This window comes from Mastomys coucha, unplaced genomic scaffold, assembly GCF_008632895.1.
Source record: "Mastomys coucha isolate ucsf_1 unplaced genomic scaffold, UCSF_Mcou_1 pScaffold9, whole genome shotgun sequence".
In the NCBI taxonomy this organism is placed as follows: Eukaryota; Metazoa; Chordata; class Mammalia; order Rodentia; family Muridae; genus Mastomys; species Mastomys coucha.
In genome coordinates, this window is record NW_022196915.1 from 20,257,153 (window position 1) to 20,271,452 (window position 14,300).

At 37.5% G+C, this 14,300-nt stretch overlaps 1 protein-coding gene and 1 pseudogene across 5 annotated transcripts in view; one reads left to right on the forward strand and one right to left on the reverse strand.

Moving 5' to 3' along the window:
* The window catches only part of LOC116085118, a 4,616-nt pseudogene extending 3,163 nt beyond the window's left edge, over window positions 1-1,453 (reverse strand). Inside the window, exon 1 of the transcript XR_004116429.1 lies at window positions 1,446-1,453. The product of XR_004116429.1 is annotated as a serine/threonine-protein phosphatase 2A 56 kDa regulatory subunit gamma isoform pseudogene (transcript). The remainder of the gene's footprint in view (window positions 1-1,445) is intronic.
* The window catches only part of Ptpn20 (protein tyrosine phosphatase non-receptor type 20), a 66,938-nt gene that overhangs the window by 22,072 nt on the left and 30,566 nt on the right, over window positions 1-14,300 (forward strand). For all 4 annotated transcript variants that reach the window (XM_031361677.1, XM_031361680.1, XM_031361678.1 and 1 more), the window contains 3 exons: window positions 4,330-4,424; window positions 9,500-9,597; window positions 11,976-12,109. In XM_031361677.1, the coding sequence (XP_031217537.1) occupies window positions 4,330-4,424; window positions 9,500-9,597; window positions 11,976-12,109 (327 nt within the window). The remainder of the gene's footprint in view (window positions 1-4,329; window positions 4,425-9,499; window positions 9,598-11,975; window positions 12,110-14,300) is intronic.

Genomic DNA, 14,300 nt, shown 5'->3' on the forward strand with positions numbered 1-14,300 from the left:
TTTCTTTGACTGTTGTGTCAATGTTTTCTAAGGTGTCTTCTGCCCCTGAGATTTTCTCTTCTATCTCTGGCATTCTGTTGGTGATGCTTGCATCTATGGCTCCTGATGTCATTCCTAGGTTTTGTATCTCCAGGGTTGTCTCTTTTTCTGATTTCTCTATTGTTTCTATTTCCAATTTTAGGTTCTGGATGGTTTTGCTCATTTCCTTCACCTGTTTGATTTTGCTTTCCTGTAGTTCTTTAAGAGAGATTTTTGTGTTTCCTCTTTCAGAGCTTCTAGCTCTTTACCTGTGTTCTCCTGTGTTTCTTTGAGGGTGCTATTTATGTCTTTCTTAAGGTCCTGTATCATCATCATGATAAGTGACTTTTTATCTGAATCTTGCGTTTCCTGTGTAATGATGTGTCCAGGACTTGCTATGGTGGGAGAATTGGGTTCTGATGATGGCAAGTGACCTTGGTTTGTGTTGTTTATTTTCTTACGCTTGCCCCCCAACATCTGGTTAACTCTAGTGCTACCTGCCCTTGCTAAATCTGACTGGAGCCTGTCCTTCCTGTGATCCTGGTTGTGTCAGAACTCCTCAGAATCAAGCTGACTCTGTGATCCTGGGATTCTGGGATCCTGGGATCCTGGGCTTGTTAAATCACCTGGGAGTATGGCTTTGTCTGTGAGTTGTGGGACTGGCTGCAGAGCTTGTGCCCAAGGTCTGCTCAGAACACTAACTAACCCAGACAGACCAGAAGGAACAGGAGTCACTGGGCTGGTGGAGTTCCCGTGTGCCTGGTCCCGCTGGACCCAGTTACTCCCAGTGTTGGGACAGATGTTGGTTCCTGCTCACCTCTGATCCTGGGTGTGTCAGAGCGCCTGGGAGTGGAGCTTCCTCTGGGTGTTGTGGGACTGGCTGCAGAGCTTGAGCCCAAGGTCTCTGATCCTGGGTGTGTCAGAGCGCCTGGGAGTGGAGCTTCCTCTGGGTGTTGTGTGGCACTGGCTGAGAAGCTCGCATGTGTTCTTTAAGATATTCAATTCACTTATTTTGAGAACCACATACCTAGCAGTGGGACTTCTAGACTTTCTGATAGTTCTAACTTTTGCATGGAAACACCATACTGTTTCTATAACAGATGTTTTCCTATTTGTAACCTCATAGATAACAGCATATAATGAAGGCTTTATAGCATCCTTGCCAGCACTTGCTCTCTTCTGACTTTCTGGTAGTAGTAGTCTTAACAGGTGTGTGGTCATACTCAAGGTGCTTTTGACTTTGATTTTCCTACTGACCACTGACATTGAACACCTTCACATACATCTGGTCAACATTTGTATTTCTTCCTTGGATAAATGTTTAGCCCTTTACCCATTTTAGAATCAGGTTGTCTTTCTTCCTTTTGAGTTGTCTGAATTCCTCACATACTTTGGATATTAGCCCTTCTCAGAGATGTTTTAAATACCTCCTCATCCTCTAGGTTTCCTTGCTGTCTGTTGTTTCTTTTGCTTTGCAGGTACTTTAATTTGCTGCTTGCTTATTTTTACCTGTTACTTTTATTTTCAGTGTCATATTAAAAACTCATTACTCAAACCAGTTTCAATAATTTTTTTGCCCTAGTGATTTTATAGTCTTGTTCTTACATTTTTTTTTTTTTTTTTTTTTTTTTTTTTTTTTTTTTTTTTTTTTTTTTTTTTTTTTTTTTTTTTGGTTTTTCGAGACAGGGTTTCTCTGTGTAGCCCTGGCTGTCCTGGACTCACTCTGTAGACCAGGCTAGTCTCGAACTCAGAAATCCACCTGCCTCTGCCTCCCAAGTGCTGGGATTAAAGGCGTGCGCCACCACCGCCCGGCTGTTCTTACATTTTAAGATAATATAAATTTATATTTATAAATTTTGACAATTTGTTCTTAGTTTGGGTTAGGGATACAGTGTTATTTTCCTGAATGTGGATCTCAATATCCCTAAACTCACTTATGAAAGAGATTAGCCTTTTTAAAATGTTGATTTTTATTTCTTCTTCTTAGAATTTCATTCATGAGCACTATATATTATTTCTACCCCTACCTTTTCCAATTTCAACTCTTCCTGCATCTGCCTTCCCTCTCAAGTTCATGACCTTTCACACACACACACACACACACACACACACACACACACACACACACACACGCACGTGCACGCGTGTCTCAGCCAGGGCTTCTATTGCTGTGCTAAAGCACCATGGCCATTGTTTTTGTTAGTGTTACTAGTGCTGTGATAAAACACTGTGATCAAATCACCTTGGGGAGGAAAGGGTTTATTTGGCTTATACTTCCACATCACTGATCATCATCAAAGGAAGTCAGGACAAAAAGGGCAGGAAACTGGAGGCAGGAGCTGATGCAGAGGCTATGAAGGAGTGCTGCTCACTGGCTTGCTCCTCCTGGCTTTTTCAACCTGCTTTTTTATAGAATCCAGAACCACCAGCCCAGGGTTGGCACCACTCAGAATGGGCTGGGCATCCTATATCAGTCATTAATTTAAAAACTTCCCTACAGGCCAACCTAGTAGAGGCAGTTTTTTCAATTGGAGTTCTTCTTCCCATATAATTCCAGCTTGTGTCAGGTTGACCAAAAATCCTTTAGGACATATGCAACCTACCAACTTACTGAAACATTTAGTCTTGTTTTTATGTACATGTATTTAGGGATGACCATTTGGGATTAGGTAATCTGTCAGAGAGCTCATCCCTGGAGAAGACTGACTCTCCTCTCAGCAGCAATATCATCTTTCATATAAGGCTGGGACCGACATGATGCCAGTTTCATTTAGGCGTAAATGTTGTTGAGATCTCATGGATGCAGCTATACTGACTTGACTTTCATGTCTAGAAGACACTATCTAGCACAAGCTATTCTGATTATCTGGCTCTTTCAATTTCCTCTTCCATAATGTTCTCTGAGCCTTAGGTATATAGTTGTATTTTACCAACTGGAGCTGGAAGACCTGAGCTCACTTATTCTCAGTGTTGTGACCAAATGACCATACATTGATCTCTGTAGTAGCCTTTATCTGCTGCAATAAGAAGCTTCTTTAGTGAGGGGTGAGAGCTAGACTTAACTGTGGACATAGGATGCATATTCAAAATAGTTAGAAATCGTATCAGTTTAGGAAACTGGCAGTAGTAGTTTCTCCTCTAGCGTCTTTGGCCTGTCTCTCTGTGAGGGGCTGGCTAGTGTACCATACCAGGCATGAGAGACTACCTTTTTCTTTATTGTTTTTTTCTTGGCCCAAGTGAGAAAGATCAGTTGACAGTCAAAATGTGGATTTATTTCTGTGCTATATATTTTGTTCTGTTAGCCCATGTGTATGCTTTAATGCAGTAACATACTATTTGATTATCACAGCAATAGCTTTGTAAAGTCCTTTGAAATTTGAAGTATGATGGATTTAGCCTTTCCTTCTTTCTTAAGATTGCTTGGTCTTTCCAGAGCCCTTTGTAGTGATTGCCTCAGAGGTGCAAGTGAGGCTCTGAGGACAGCTCAGTCCTGACTTTGCAGCTCCAGCTCTAGAAGTCCTTCTGGTCCCTTCACATTCAGACAGAACAGATGGCCACTTCCTTTCTCTTGGTGATTTACTTAGCACATGGATTATTCTCAGCTTTCTCCTTTCAGTATAGACATGCTATGGACTACATATTGATAATTATAGCTTTTATTGTAAATAGGATTGGGAAGCTTGACATAGTGTGTCTGGATGTTTTTCCTATTGCGTATCATTTTCCAGGACAGGTATAAGGACTTTACCAACAGTATGCTCTTAAACTGTAAAACCCACCAGCAATTGTGGAATCATGGAAAAAAATAAATGTTACTAATTTTATGTAAAATTACCACTCTGAGTTTCTTTTTTTTCTTTTTTCTTTTTGTTTGTTTGTTTCGTTTTTCAAGAAAGTGTTTCTCTGTGTATCCCTGGCTGTCCTGGAACTCACTGTATAAAACAGGCTTCCCACAACTCACAAAGTCCTCCTGCTTTATGGACTCTGAAATACAAAATAATTTTATTTCATAGCTTTCAATGTGTAGGTTCTATCAGTTGTTCATACTTAAAATTTCCTTGAAGAATATTTTACTAAATAATATCACAATTAAGAAAAAAGGAATTCTTAGAAACCAGCTTCATAAGTATGATACGAAGAAACAAAATACTCTTTGATGCTGGTTTTTCAAAGCAGGGGGAAGAAATTAATACACAAGATAAACATAAGATGATTTGAAAGTAGGTGAGTTTCTCTCGTATAGCTTGACTTTTCTCACCACCTTCTGTTAGTGTTTCTCTTTTGACCAAGTCTTTGTTTCTTTTTGTTCAGGAAGAGATAATGATGAAGATGAGGATGATTCAGATGACCTGAATCTCCGGAAGTCTTTGCCTTCATCAAGTCAGAAAAAGACATCTACAAAATCGGTAAAACTAAAAGAGTCAGGCTTCCTGCTCACTGCTGGGCTTGTGCTAGTTCTTAGACCATTGACTCAGCTCTTTTAGGAATAAGTATATATTTACTTTTTCTTACCACAGTTACTTCTTATTTAAAAATAATACCTCAAGCCGGGCAGTGGTGGCACACGCCTTTAATCCCAGCACTTGGGAGGCAGAGGCAGGCGGATTTCTGAGTTCGAGGCCAGCCTGGTCTACAGAGTGAGTTCTAGGGCAGCCAGAGCTATACAGAGAAACCCTGTCTCGAAAAACCAAATAATAATAATAATAATAATAATAATAATAGTAATAATATCTCTGATATTAAAAATGACCAAAATAGGAATCGAAAAGATTGGAAGGTTTTGTTTCTCCCAATCTAAAGGAAACTTCTTTCATTGCTAGACTAGAAATTTTACCTGTTTTGACATTCATGCTATTTTGTGTTACTAACAGGTACAAAATAAAAATCTCATGAAGTATAAAGAACACTTAGATATACTGATGATGCTTTTATTGATTAAAAACCATATGGTATAATGTCTTCAAATTATGGAAAGGCAAGCTTGTAAGTAATCCTTAGCATACACCATTTCTTTAGAAGCTGCTCAGGGATGCAGCCAGGATGGGAAGTATATGTTTGAGTTATAGGTGCTTTGTACAGGGTCTTGTAGGAGGGCAGAGCTTGTGTTTCTCCTGTAATCCTTCTCTCTCAGCTGGGATCACATGTGTGTAGCATGCCCAGTTGCACTTTCTTTTTCTCATATCCAGTCAACTGGAGCTTGGGGACTTAGATGCTGCTGCAGTACTCTCTTCCATCTCCTAGAAAGTATAGCTAGAAGTCTGTGCCTTGAGCAAGCTCTTCACACCTCCCTGACTGAACTTCTATTTCTACCTAAGACTGGCAAGAGTGATGCTTTAAAGAATTATGTAGCTTGGTTGTAGTCTCCTGGAGTCTTGTCCATGATTCTGTTATATGTATGGTAGACACATCAAGGTCATCACCATATCTGGCTTGGAATCTCTAGCTTAGGGTCATGTTTGACTTTTGGTCCACACAATGATTTTTTTTCTTCAATAAAGATGATTGATTTGAAAGTAAACAACTTCACAGAATGTCCCAAGGAGCTTCCTTTTATTAGCACATATTAATTATTGACAGTTATGTGTTTCATTATGACATCTACATGCATTTGATCATATACTCTCCCTAGGCCTTTTTTCACAAGTTGGAAGCTTACCTGGGTGGAATCTTTCTGAGGTGCCCTTCTGATGGTTTCGGTGCAGATGGATGTCTCCTAAACAACACTCATCTCTTAGCAATTACAGTCTCTTTTCGACTCCATGCCTTGGGGTAGCTTTTTGTGCTTCTTTCCCCTCTCCAAACTGTACATTTGTATTTTTCTCTGCCTACTTGCTCTTTTTCTTTATAAACATATATAAAAGTAGTCACTGATAACAATTCCATAGGTTTGATGTTATGCAGACTTGAATTTTTCTTGGGCAAATTGATCAGTCCTTTACTTTTAAAATTTAGACTTAGGTAAGGTCTCAGGGACATGGGCAAAAGACTGCTAGATTCTTTGCCCAATTATCATAGGAGTGTCCTTTAGCACTGTTTCTCACATAGTTTTTTCCTCTCTGAAACCTTGAGTTGGGTCTTTACCCTCTGCATTACTCTTAGCGCCGCTGTATTTCAGGTTCCTACTAACACAGCCTGTTAATCTCTGTTTACAGCATTGAACTGCTCTTCTAGTACAAAGTTTCAAAGTTGTCCACATTCTTCCAAAAACCAACAAGGTTCTGTCAGGTTCTTCACAGAAACACCCTATTGCTGTATAAGTTATTATTTTGTTGCTGCAATAAAATATTATAGTCAAATTCAACTTAGGGAATTCATTTTGATGTATAGTTTCAAAAGGATATATACCCATAATTGTGGTAAAGGCAGCAGGAAGTCAAGAGATCACTATCAACTGCACACAGAGAAAACAAACTGAAAGTGGTATGAGGTCATACTCTCAAAGTCCACTACCAATGGTGTCTTTCCTCCAGGAGACTCCAAGTCCCAAAAGTTCCATAACTTTCTCAAAAAGCAATACTAACTGGGGACCAAGTGTTCAGATACATGAACCTATGGGGGGCATTTGTCATTCAAGCCACCGTATTAGCAACCATTTAACTACTTATAGATTCTCATTGGAGTGGTAAGACCTTGTGAAACTCATGGCCCTCGTTTAGGTTAACTTCCTAAACTCCTCAGGGAAGAGTGAGTCTCGTTATAACCCCCTCCCCTCATGACAGGATACAGAGTGTCCAGTCTTGTGCAAGTTGTCATGGGTGCTGTGAGTTCAAGAGTGCCATGTGTATGTCAGGTCCAGGAGGCAGTGTTTTACATTACTCTATTTTCTAGCTCTTATATTCTTAATGCCTTGTCTACTACAGTGTTAACCAAGTCACAGTGTGCTGTAAATTCCCATTTATGGTTAAACATTCAAAGGTAACTTACTCTTAACACTTCGGTCTATTATGAGTCTCTGTTGTTTTTACCCCCGTTACAAAAAGAAGCTTCCTTGACCAAGCACAACAGCATATAGGGATACACTAACATATGGGAATAGACATAGTTATTGAGAAGGTAATTTGATGAACACATTTTATACATTTATCAAAACAGTAGATGTAGCTTTCCTACTAGGATTTTGGACATTTTCAGCCACAGGCTTTTGACCATATTTATGAAAATAGAATTTACTCCCATGGAATAGATCTTAGTTCTAATCAGACAGTGGTTAGCTACCCCCAGAACAGACTTACCACTACTGAACCAGTGGACAGACACACCTTTCCTGACTAGTCAGAGGTATAGCATGCAGTTTTTGTGCCTCAGCAAGATTATTAATGACACCCCCATCATCCCACCATTACACTTTTTTAGCACTATGAGGAATAGCCAGCAGGTAGCTTCCATCTCAGTTAGAGCTTGATTTCTGTATGTATTACAACCAGAACATTTAGTGTCTTCAGCAAGAGGATTTACCATCATCTAGTTGGTAGTGAGCAACTGACCACAGTGGCAATTGCCTATATTATTTTCGAGGTCTTAGGAACTTCCCTGAATAACAACTTGTAGGGAATAGCTCAGCCCTGGCACTGGGATCCTCATTCAGTAACTGTGGTTTCTGGGATGAGTTCTAGTCACTCATACAGAGTACTTCTGTTCAGACTCTTGATGTTTTAAAATATTTAACTTTAAAAGTTAGATTTATGTAACCTTATTCGGTTTCTGTGTACATTTTATTTGTAAACAGTGTCTCCTTCTGTAGCATAGGCTGCCTCTGAATGCATGATTCTCCTGCTTCTATCTCTTATATACTAGAACTGTAGGCAAGGACCACCATGTTCAACTTAGAAATATGTTCCTTTATAAATTGGAATATATTTTGTGACTCAGTTTTTGTTTATTTTGTAAGATTTATGGCACCATAGGAAGAGTTTTGATGTTTTCCACTTCTAAATAGTATCTCAGAGCATTCCTGGATGGCTTCTGGAATATGTAAGGGGAAATTAACTAATTTTACCAGAATTTACTTAACTTACATTTTATAAGACAACTTGATACTATAACTACCTGATTTCCTTTTGGATATGGTGTTATCTCTTGGGGATTGTATTATTTATAGACTTGCAAATTTGAACTGGAAGATTGCTAAATTTTTTTCTATTTCTCATTTTAGCTATGAAGAAACTGAGATCTAGGAAGGTGCAGTAGCTGGGCCATGGCTATATGGCTCCTCAGGAGCAGAGAAAAGATCTTGCCGCCTAATATAACTGTGTGCACTTTGCCCAGCAAGGGTATATAGTACAAACAAAAACAAAAACAAAAAAATAAAACAACTTAGGCTTCTAGAAAAAAATTACTCAACATTTTCTTCAATTTGTTGCTAATTTGATTCTTTGAGCAATTTCCAAAAGACCTGTTGTCTTTATATTGTGTTTCTTGTTGTTATTGGTATTATTTGTTAAATATCAGTTCATTCAACCAGAGACATGATAGAGCCTTCAGTTTGAATTATAGCCATATAGAATAGTTTGCTGAATAGTTTACTGAATTTTGACTGTGAAATCTTCAAAATTATTTTTAAAGATTTATTTATTTTGTTTTATGTATATAAATAATTTCCCTACATATAATATATATATGTATATACATACACAATACATATACATATACATATACATATACATATACATATACATATACATATACATATATGTAATGTGAATGCTTTGTATCAATGGATGCCAGAGGGTGTTGAATCCCCTAGAATAGAACTGGAGTTATAAATGGTTGTGAGCTGCCAGATGGGTGCTGGGAACTGAACCTGGGTCCTTTGAAAGAACAACAGGTGTTCTTAATCCCTGAGCCATCTTACCAGCTGCTAGAATAAATTGCCTCTTTAAAAATGTAACTGTATTGATTTTGAAGTGTGATTTGAAAAGTGTCTTAATGTGATTTTGATCTAATTAATTAAATTCAGTGTTGTCTACCAGTGATCCAGGTATAATACAGAACGTTGCAAGTATCTGAAAGAAGAGCAACCATTTTCCCTTAGGCAGTGCAAGATTTCATATTGAAGACACATGTAGAATTACTGAATTTAGATTGTGAAAGTACTAAAGTAAAGATAAATGTAGTGCTAAGAACTTCATACTCACAGTAAATAGAATGTCATAAGCACTCACAGAAATTTCTTTTTAGCTTATAGTAATAACCAACATTTTCCACACAAAGCCAATTTTTATTGGCTCTAGATAAACTGATGATTCCAAGTATATTATCTGTATTTACATAGAACTCTGCACTCTATTTTGGAAAATTTGGAAATATTTGTTAAGTCAAATATTTCAAGTGTCCTTTTTGGCACTTAACTATGTGATTATGACTTTAATTTTATGATTAAAAATCTTATTACTCATAAGACTGTACTGTCCCAGTCATATTTCTTTTAGCTATATTTTACTAAAGCTGTGCCTATAATTTATCTTCTTTCTTGTGCCTATAGGTTTTTGGGAATAAAGTGAATTCAGAGAATGTAAAATCCTCCCACCATCTGTCATTCTCGAATAAGTATGAGCTTGTTTTCCCAGAGCCTTTAGAAAAGTAAGAACAATATGTTTAATTTGTGAAGTTTCTGTTTGCCCTCTTCATGTTCTTCACACCTGGCCCTCTAAATGGAGATGGTGCTCAGTGACCCTTATATCTGATTAGTTTTTTATTATGAAGTTCTTTCTAAACCTGAGTTATCTTTCTTAGGATAGGATATTAACAAGAAAAGTAATTTCTCAAAAGATGTAGCATCTGTGTTATTTCAGTAGATTCAAAGCTCTTTGTAAATGTGTGTGGAGCTCTGGGAGGAGACAGTGTTGTTGAAGTAGCATAAAACTACTTCACTGAGTGCACATTTGGATTCCTTAAACAGTTTATCTGTTTTTGGAAAGAAAATTTTATTTCTAATTAATAGTACTAGTAGAATGGTGAATTCTTAGTACTGTGTCTGAAAAAAAAGAACCAGCAGAAAGTAAATTTATTTCCATTTCAAAACAAAAGGACAAGAGTTTTATAAAACTTCTTATCAAATGTCCAATTTTAGGTACTATATATTAAATCAAAACCTGTTTGATTAGACTGTGTTTCCATAGAAATTTACCAATAACATTAGCTATACTCACTGGAATACTACTCTATAATAATACTTTTACATGTGTGTGTCTGTGTATCACATTCACAAGTTTATTAAAGGAACAAAAATATAATGGTGATTCCAAGGTATTTTGAGACCCTATTGCCTGTTGAGCTCTCTCTATATATATATTTATTTGCCATTCAGATCATAGCTTAGTCAAACAGATATAAAAAGACAAATGGTTGCACAGTGAATATTATATATTAAAAATGCAAAGACTGTGCTATGGAAAGTTTATAACTATTTATAGAAAGAAGTGTTCCACAAACTTTAAAAAATATGTAGTTTATTTTTAATTATGTGTATCTGTGCATGTGTGTGCAAGTGTCCATGGAGACATAGGTGTTGGATCCTCTGGAGTTGGAATTGCAGGTGGTTGTGGGTACTAGGAAGTAAACTTAGCTCCTCTACAAGAGCACTAAGCACTTTTAACTGCTGAGCTGTCTCTCCAGTCCCTCATAAGCTTTTTTGAAAAAGAGATAATTCTGGGTTTAGAATTTAAGTAAATAGAACCTAGCTGGTGAAAAGAGGAGAGAAAATTTCAGGCGTGAGAGATGCTTGAGAAAAGTAAGGGCTTGTGAAGGTATCTTACTAATGTCAGGAGAGTGTGTCAAGGATGAAATGATGTATATGAGTTGGGATGACAGAAAGCTGAAGAAGAAGAGAATTAAAACTAAAGATACAGTGTGCACTGGAGTGAAAGAACTCAGGATGTGTGGATCTAACTCTATCTATTTTTGGTCTAGTAAAATTAAAATTAAAATTAAAATGAAGCACAGTTAGAATCCAGGTTCTATAGTATTCCATTCTATACTTTCTGCCATCCCCTACCTTGAAAGTTACTGAAGGAGAAGTGAGAATGTTTTAGAATAGTAGGAAATGTATATCACTATGTTTATAGTGGTTCCAAAAAATGAAGAGGAAATAGTAAAAATATAAACCAAACTAAAATATTCCTACAGAACCAAAGAAAAAGACATGATTAAAGCATAAAGTACATGTAAAAGATCTGTAATGATGGTGAAAATAAGCAGCTGCAATATTGTGTGCAATGAAGAGTCTTTTCTGTATGGCCTTGCAATCAGTTAATTTTAGGAAGAATTTTTCCTAGACATTGAGAATTAAGTCCAGACATCATAAGAGGAAGATTTGCTAAGTGAGATTGCAAATGAAAGTGCAGGGGCCAAGTCCATAGACTAAGTCAGCTAAGTAGTGAGAAGTCAGAGAGGGAACAAGAAGTGAGTACAGTCAGCTTTAAAAACTTGTTAACAGTTGCCAGCTTGACAGATGGAGAATTGAATTTAGGATATGAGAGAAAATGTAGATAATGAGTTACTGAAAAACAGAAAAGTCATAGTTGGATTAATTTTGAGCAGGGAGCAGGTATGGAGTGATGAGGAAGTTGATAATCTATTTGTTTTCCAAAAAGTAAATCCTGGTTTGTACCTTCTAGGAGTGGGGACTGCTTTTCAGGAAGGAAGGTAATTACATACAGACTACACAAGGGGAGTGGTTGCAGTGAACTAACTGATGGATGATGGGAGTTGTCTAAGGACAGAGCAGTGGCTTCTAACTTGGTCTACAGAGTCCCAGTTGCACCATTACTTTCTGTTCCCTAGCTAAGGGAGAAGAGAGGATGAACAGGTGGACTGGTCACAGGGTTCTCAAACCCAGTGCAGGAGGATACACAGTTTGTGATCAGGTGTTTACAGTTACCCTGGAGGTTATTAGACATTCTTCTCTAAATGTATGTGGTATATATTTTTTCTAAATCCTGTGAATGTTTTTCTTCTAGTGACAATGATGAGGAGATGTGGGATGTCGATGACCTGTCCTACAGAAACAGGTGGAGCAGTGTGGACACAGAGTCTGCTGGGCCGTCAAAGTCTGTCTCCCCAGTGCTTTCTGGTACTAGTAGGCTCTCAAAGGGTATGCACAAAGATATTTTTAATAAGAAATGAAAAGAGATGGAAAAATGTTCAAATGTGAAAATAAATTAAGGACTTACATATTCTTTTTCTTTTTTATTAGGTATTTTCTTTATTTACAAATACTTTTTCTTATGTTAAGTTTTTATTTTCAATTAATTTTTTTAAAGTTAGTATTTAAAATAATGGATTTTATTAAGGCATTTTCTTGCTTTTACATCATCTTCCTTGTGGCTGGAATTTCCAACCCCAGTAAGCATATATAAAAGGCATATAATCCAGTTATTATAATTATAAGCTATCTGCCTAGACTGGGCAGACCTAACTTATTCCCCAGCTGTGAGTCCCCTTGCTATTTGTGGTTTCTCCTGGCCACGTGGTTCTGGTCCACTGCATCTTCCTCCTCCTCAGTCCTCTCTCCTTACTCTCTCGTCCTCCTCTCCCCATCTACCTGTCTCCACTCTCAAACCTCCAGTCCCATCTTTCCTCTCCACCGCTCTAGCCTTTATTGACCAGTTAGAGCAGGGAGAAGGCTCACAAGAGCTCACCTGAGTACATGATGGACCGCTTGTAGAGGTCATCCCCTCCTGAGGAAGCAGAATTAACATCAGAGTATAAGCAGCATTGGGCCAACCCATGACACCTCCTCATTGTCTTCCCCACTTCCCTTGAACCCCCTTTGCTGATCTCCCTTCCTCCTTCACTAATAGTACAGGTTCTGCTTTCAAGCTGTATCTATTCCGTTACCTCATCTACCTCTCAAGATATCTTCTTCTCTGTTCCCGTTTCATGACCTATACATACATACTTTAAAAATAAATATACTAGCACTTCATATTTATGAGATTAATTTCTACCCTTCAATCTATTTTATTTCCTCCCACCCACCCCTATTTCTCTCATAGATCTTTGATAATTCTCCTGAGAGAGAGGGTTTCTTGTCTCCATTCAGTGATAGATTTGTAACAGTGTTGGCCCATTGTAACTGTTTCTTTTCCATCCACTTGGAATACAGTCTTAGTTGGACTCTCTTTTCCTACCTGCAGTTGGTCTTCAACTTCCTACAATAATATTTGCTGTAATTCTGTCTATTATTAGTTAAGACTTTGGTTTTGTGGAGCTAAATACTACTCAGGCATTATGCATTTTCCATGATGGTAATAACTCCCCTCTTCCAAGCCTATATATACTACTTGGGAAATGGTTCTTTCCATTCCCTCGTGTATTCCCAGGTCTTCTAATGAGTACCTGTTAGATACCTGGGACATTGAGTCCGACTGTGCTCTTGCCTACTTAGGATTCTGGATTGTCAACTGGCCCATATCATAGTTGTCAATGCACTGCTTGTGTCTGAGTGCTTCTTTCCCATGTGGGCAGCTCTTGGTTTCTCTCTTTCCCACTAGCTAGTATAAGAGATAGTGTTCCAATTCCTGACACTCTTTAGAGGACTCTGTCTTAGACTCCAGATCCTTCAGTTGCCCTGATCTCTGCTGTCTGAGAGTTCAGCAAAAGGATAATTTAGTCAGTTTAGCAACTTGTATATATAATTAGGACATGAGTGATATTACAAATAGCTTTTTATATCTTAAGAAAAAGTAGAACTTTAATATAAGTATGTCTGTAAAATATGAATAAATCCCTTTATAAACATTGTTTCCAAAACAAATAACTTTGCATATCAGTTTTTTCAGCCTTGAAAAATAATAATACCCCATTGTATGACTATACCATAATCTATATTATTGATTTCTTGTTGGATATATAGATATTGTGATAATTATCATTGGGGCTGAAGCTTCAGGAATACTCTTAGATTGAATTTGAAAAATGAAGGTGTTACTCAGATTTGTACTTCTGTAACAACAGTATAAGCCCACAAACTCAGTTTAGTGCCTAATTTAAGCACAAGCTATCCAGAATAAAAATAAGGTATCCAGAAGTTTTAAAAAGAAAGGGGTGATATTGTGAACCTTAGAAAAAGCATACACTTTTACATCCTCTATATCTGGGGCTGTTCTTATTAGTTCTGCCACATTCAGACATAATGACTTTTTTTTGCTTTACTATGAACTCTTAAGTGACAGCTCATGTTTGTGGGGCATGAAATTTGTTTCTTTCCACCAACGACTTTCATGGCTGATTCTCAACATATCAAGGGGTTCTTGAGAGAAATATTTTATTTCTAAGTACCT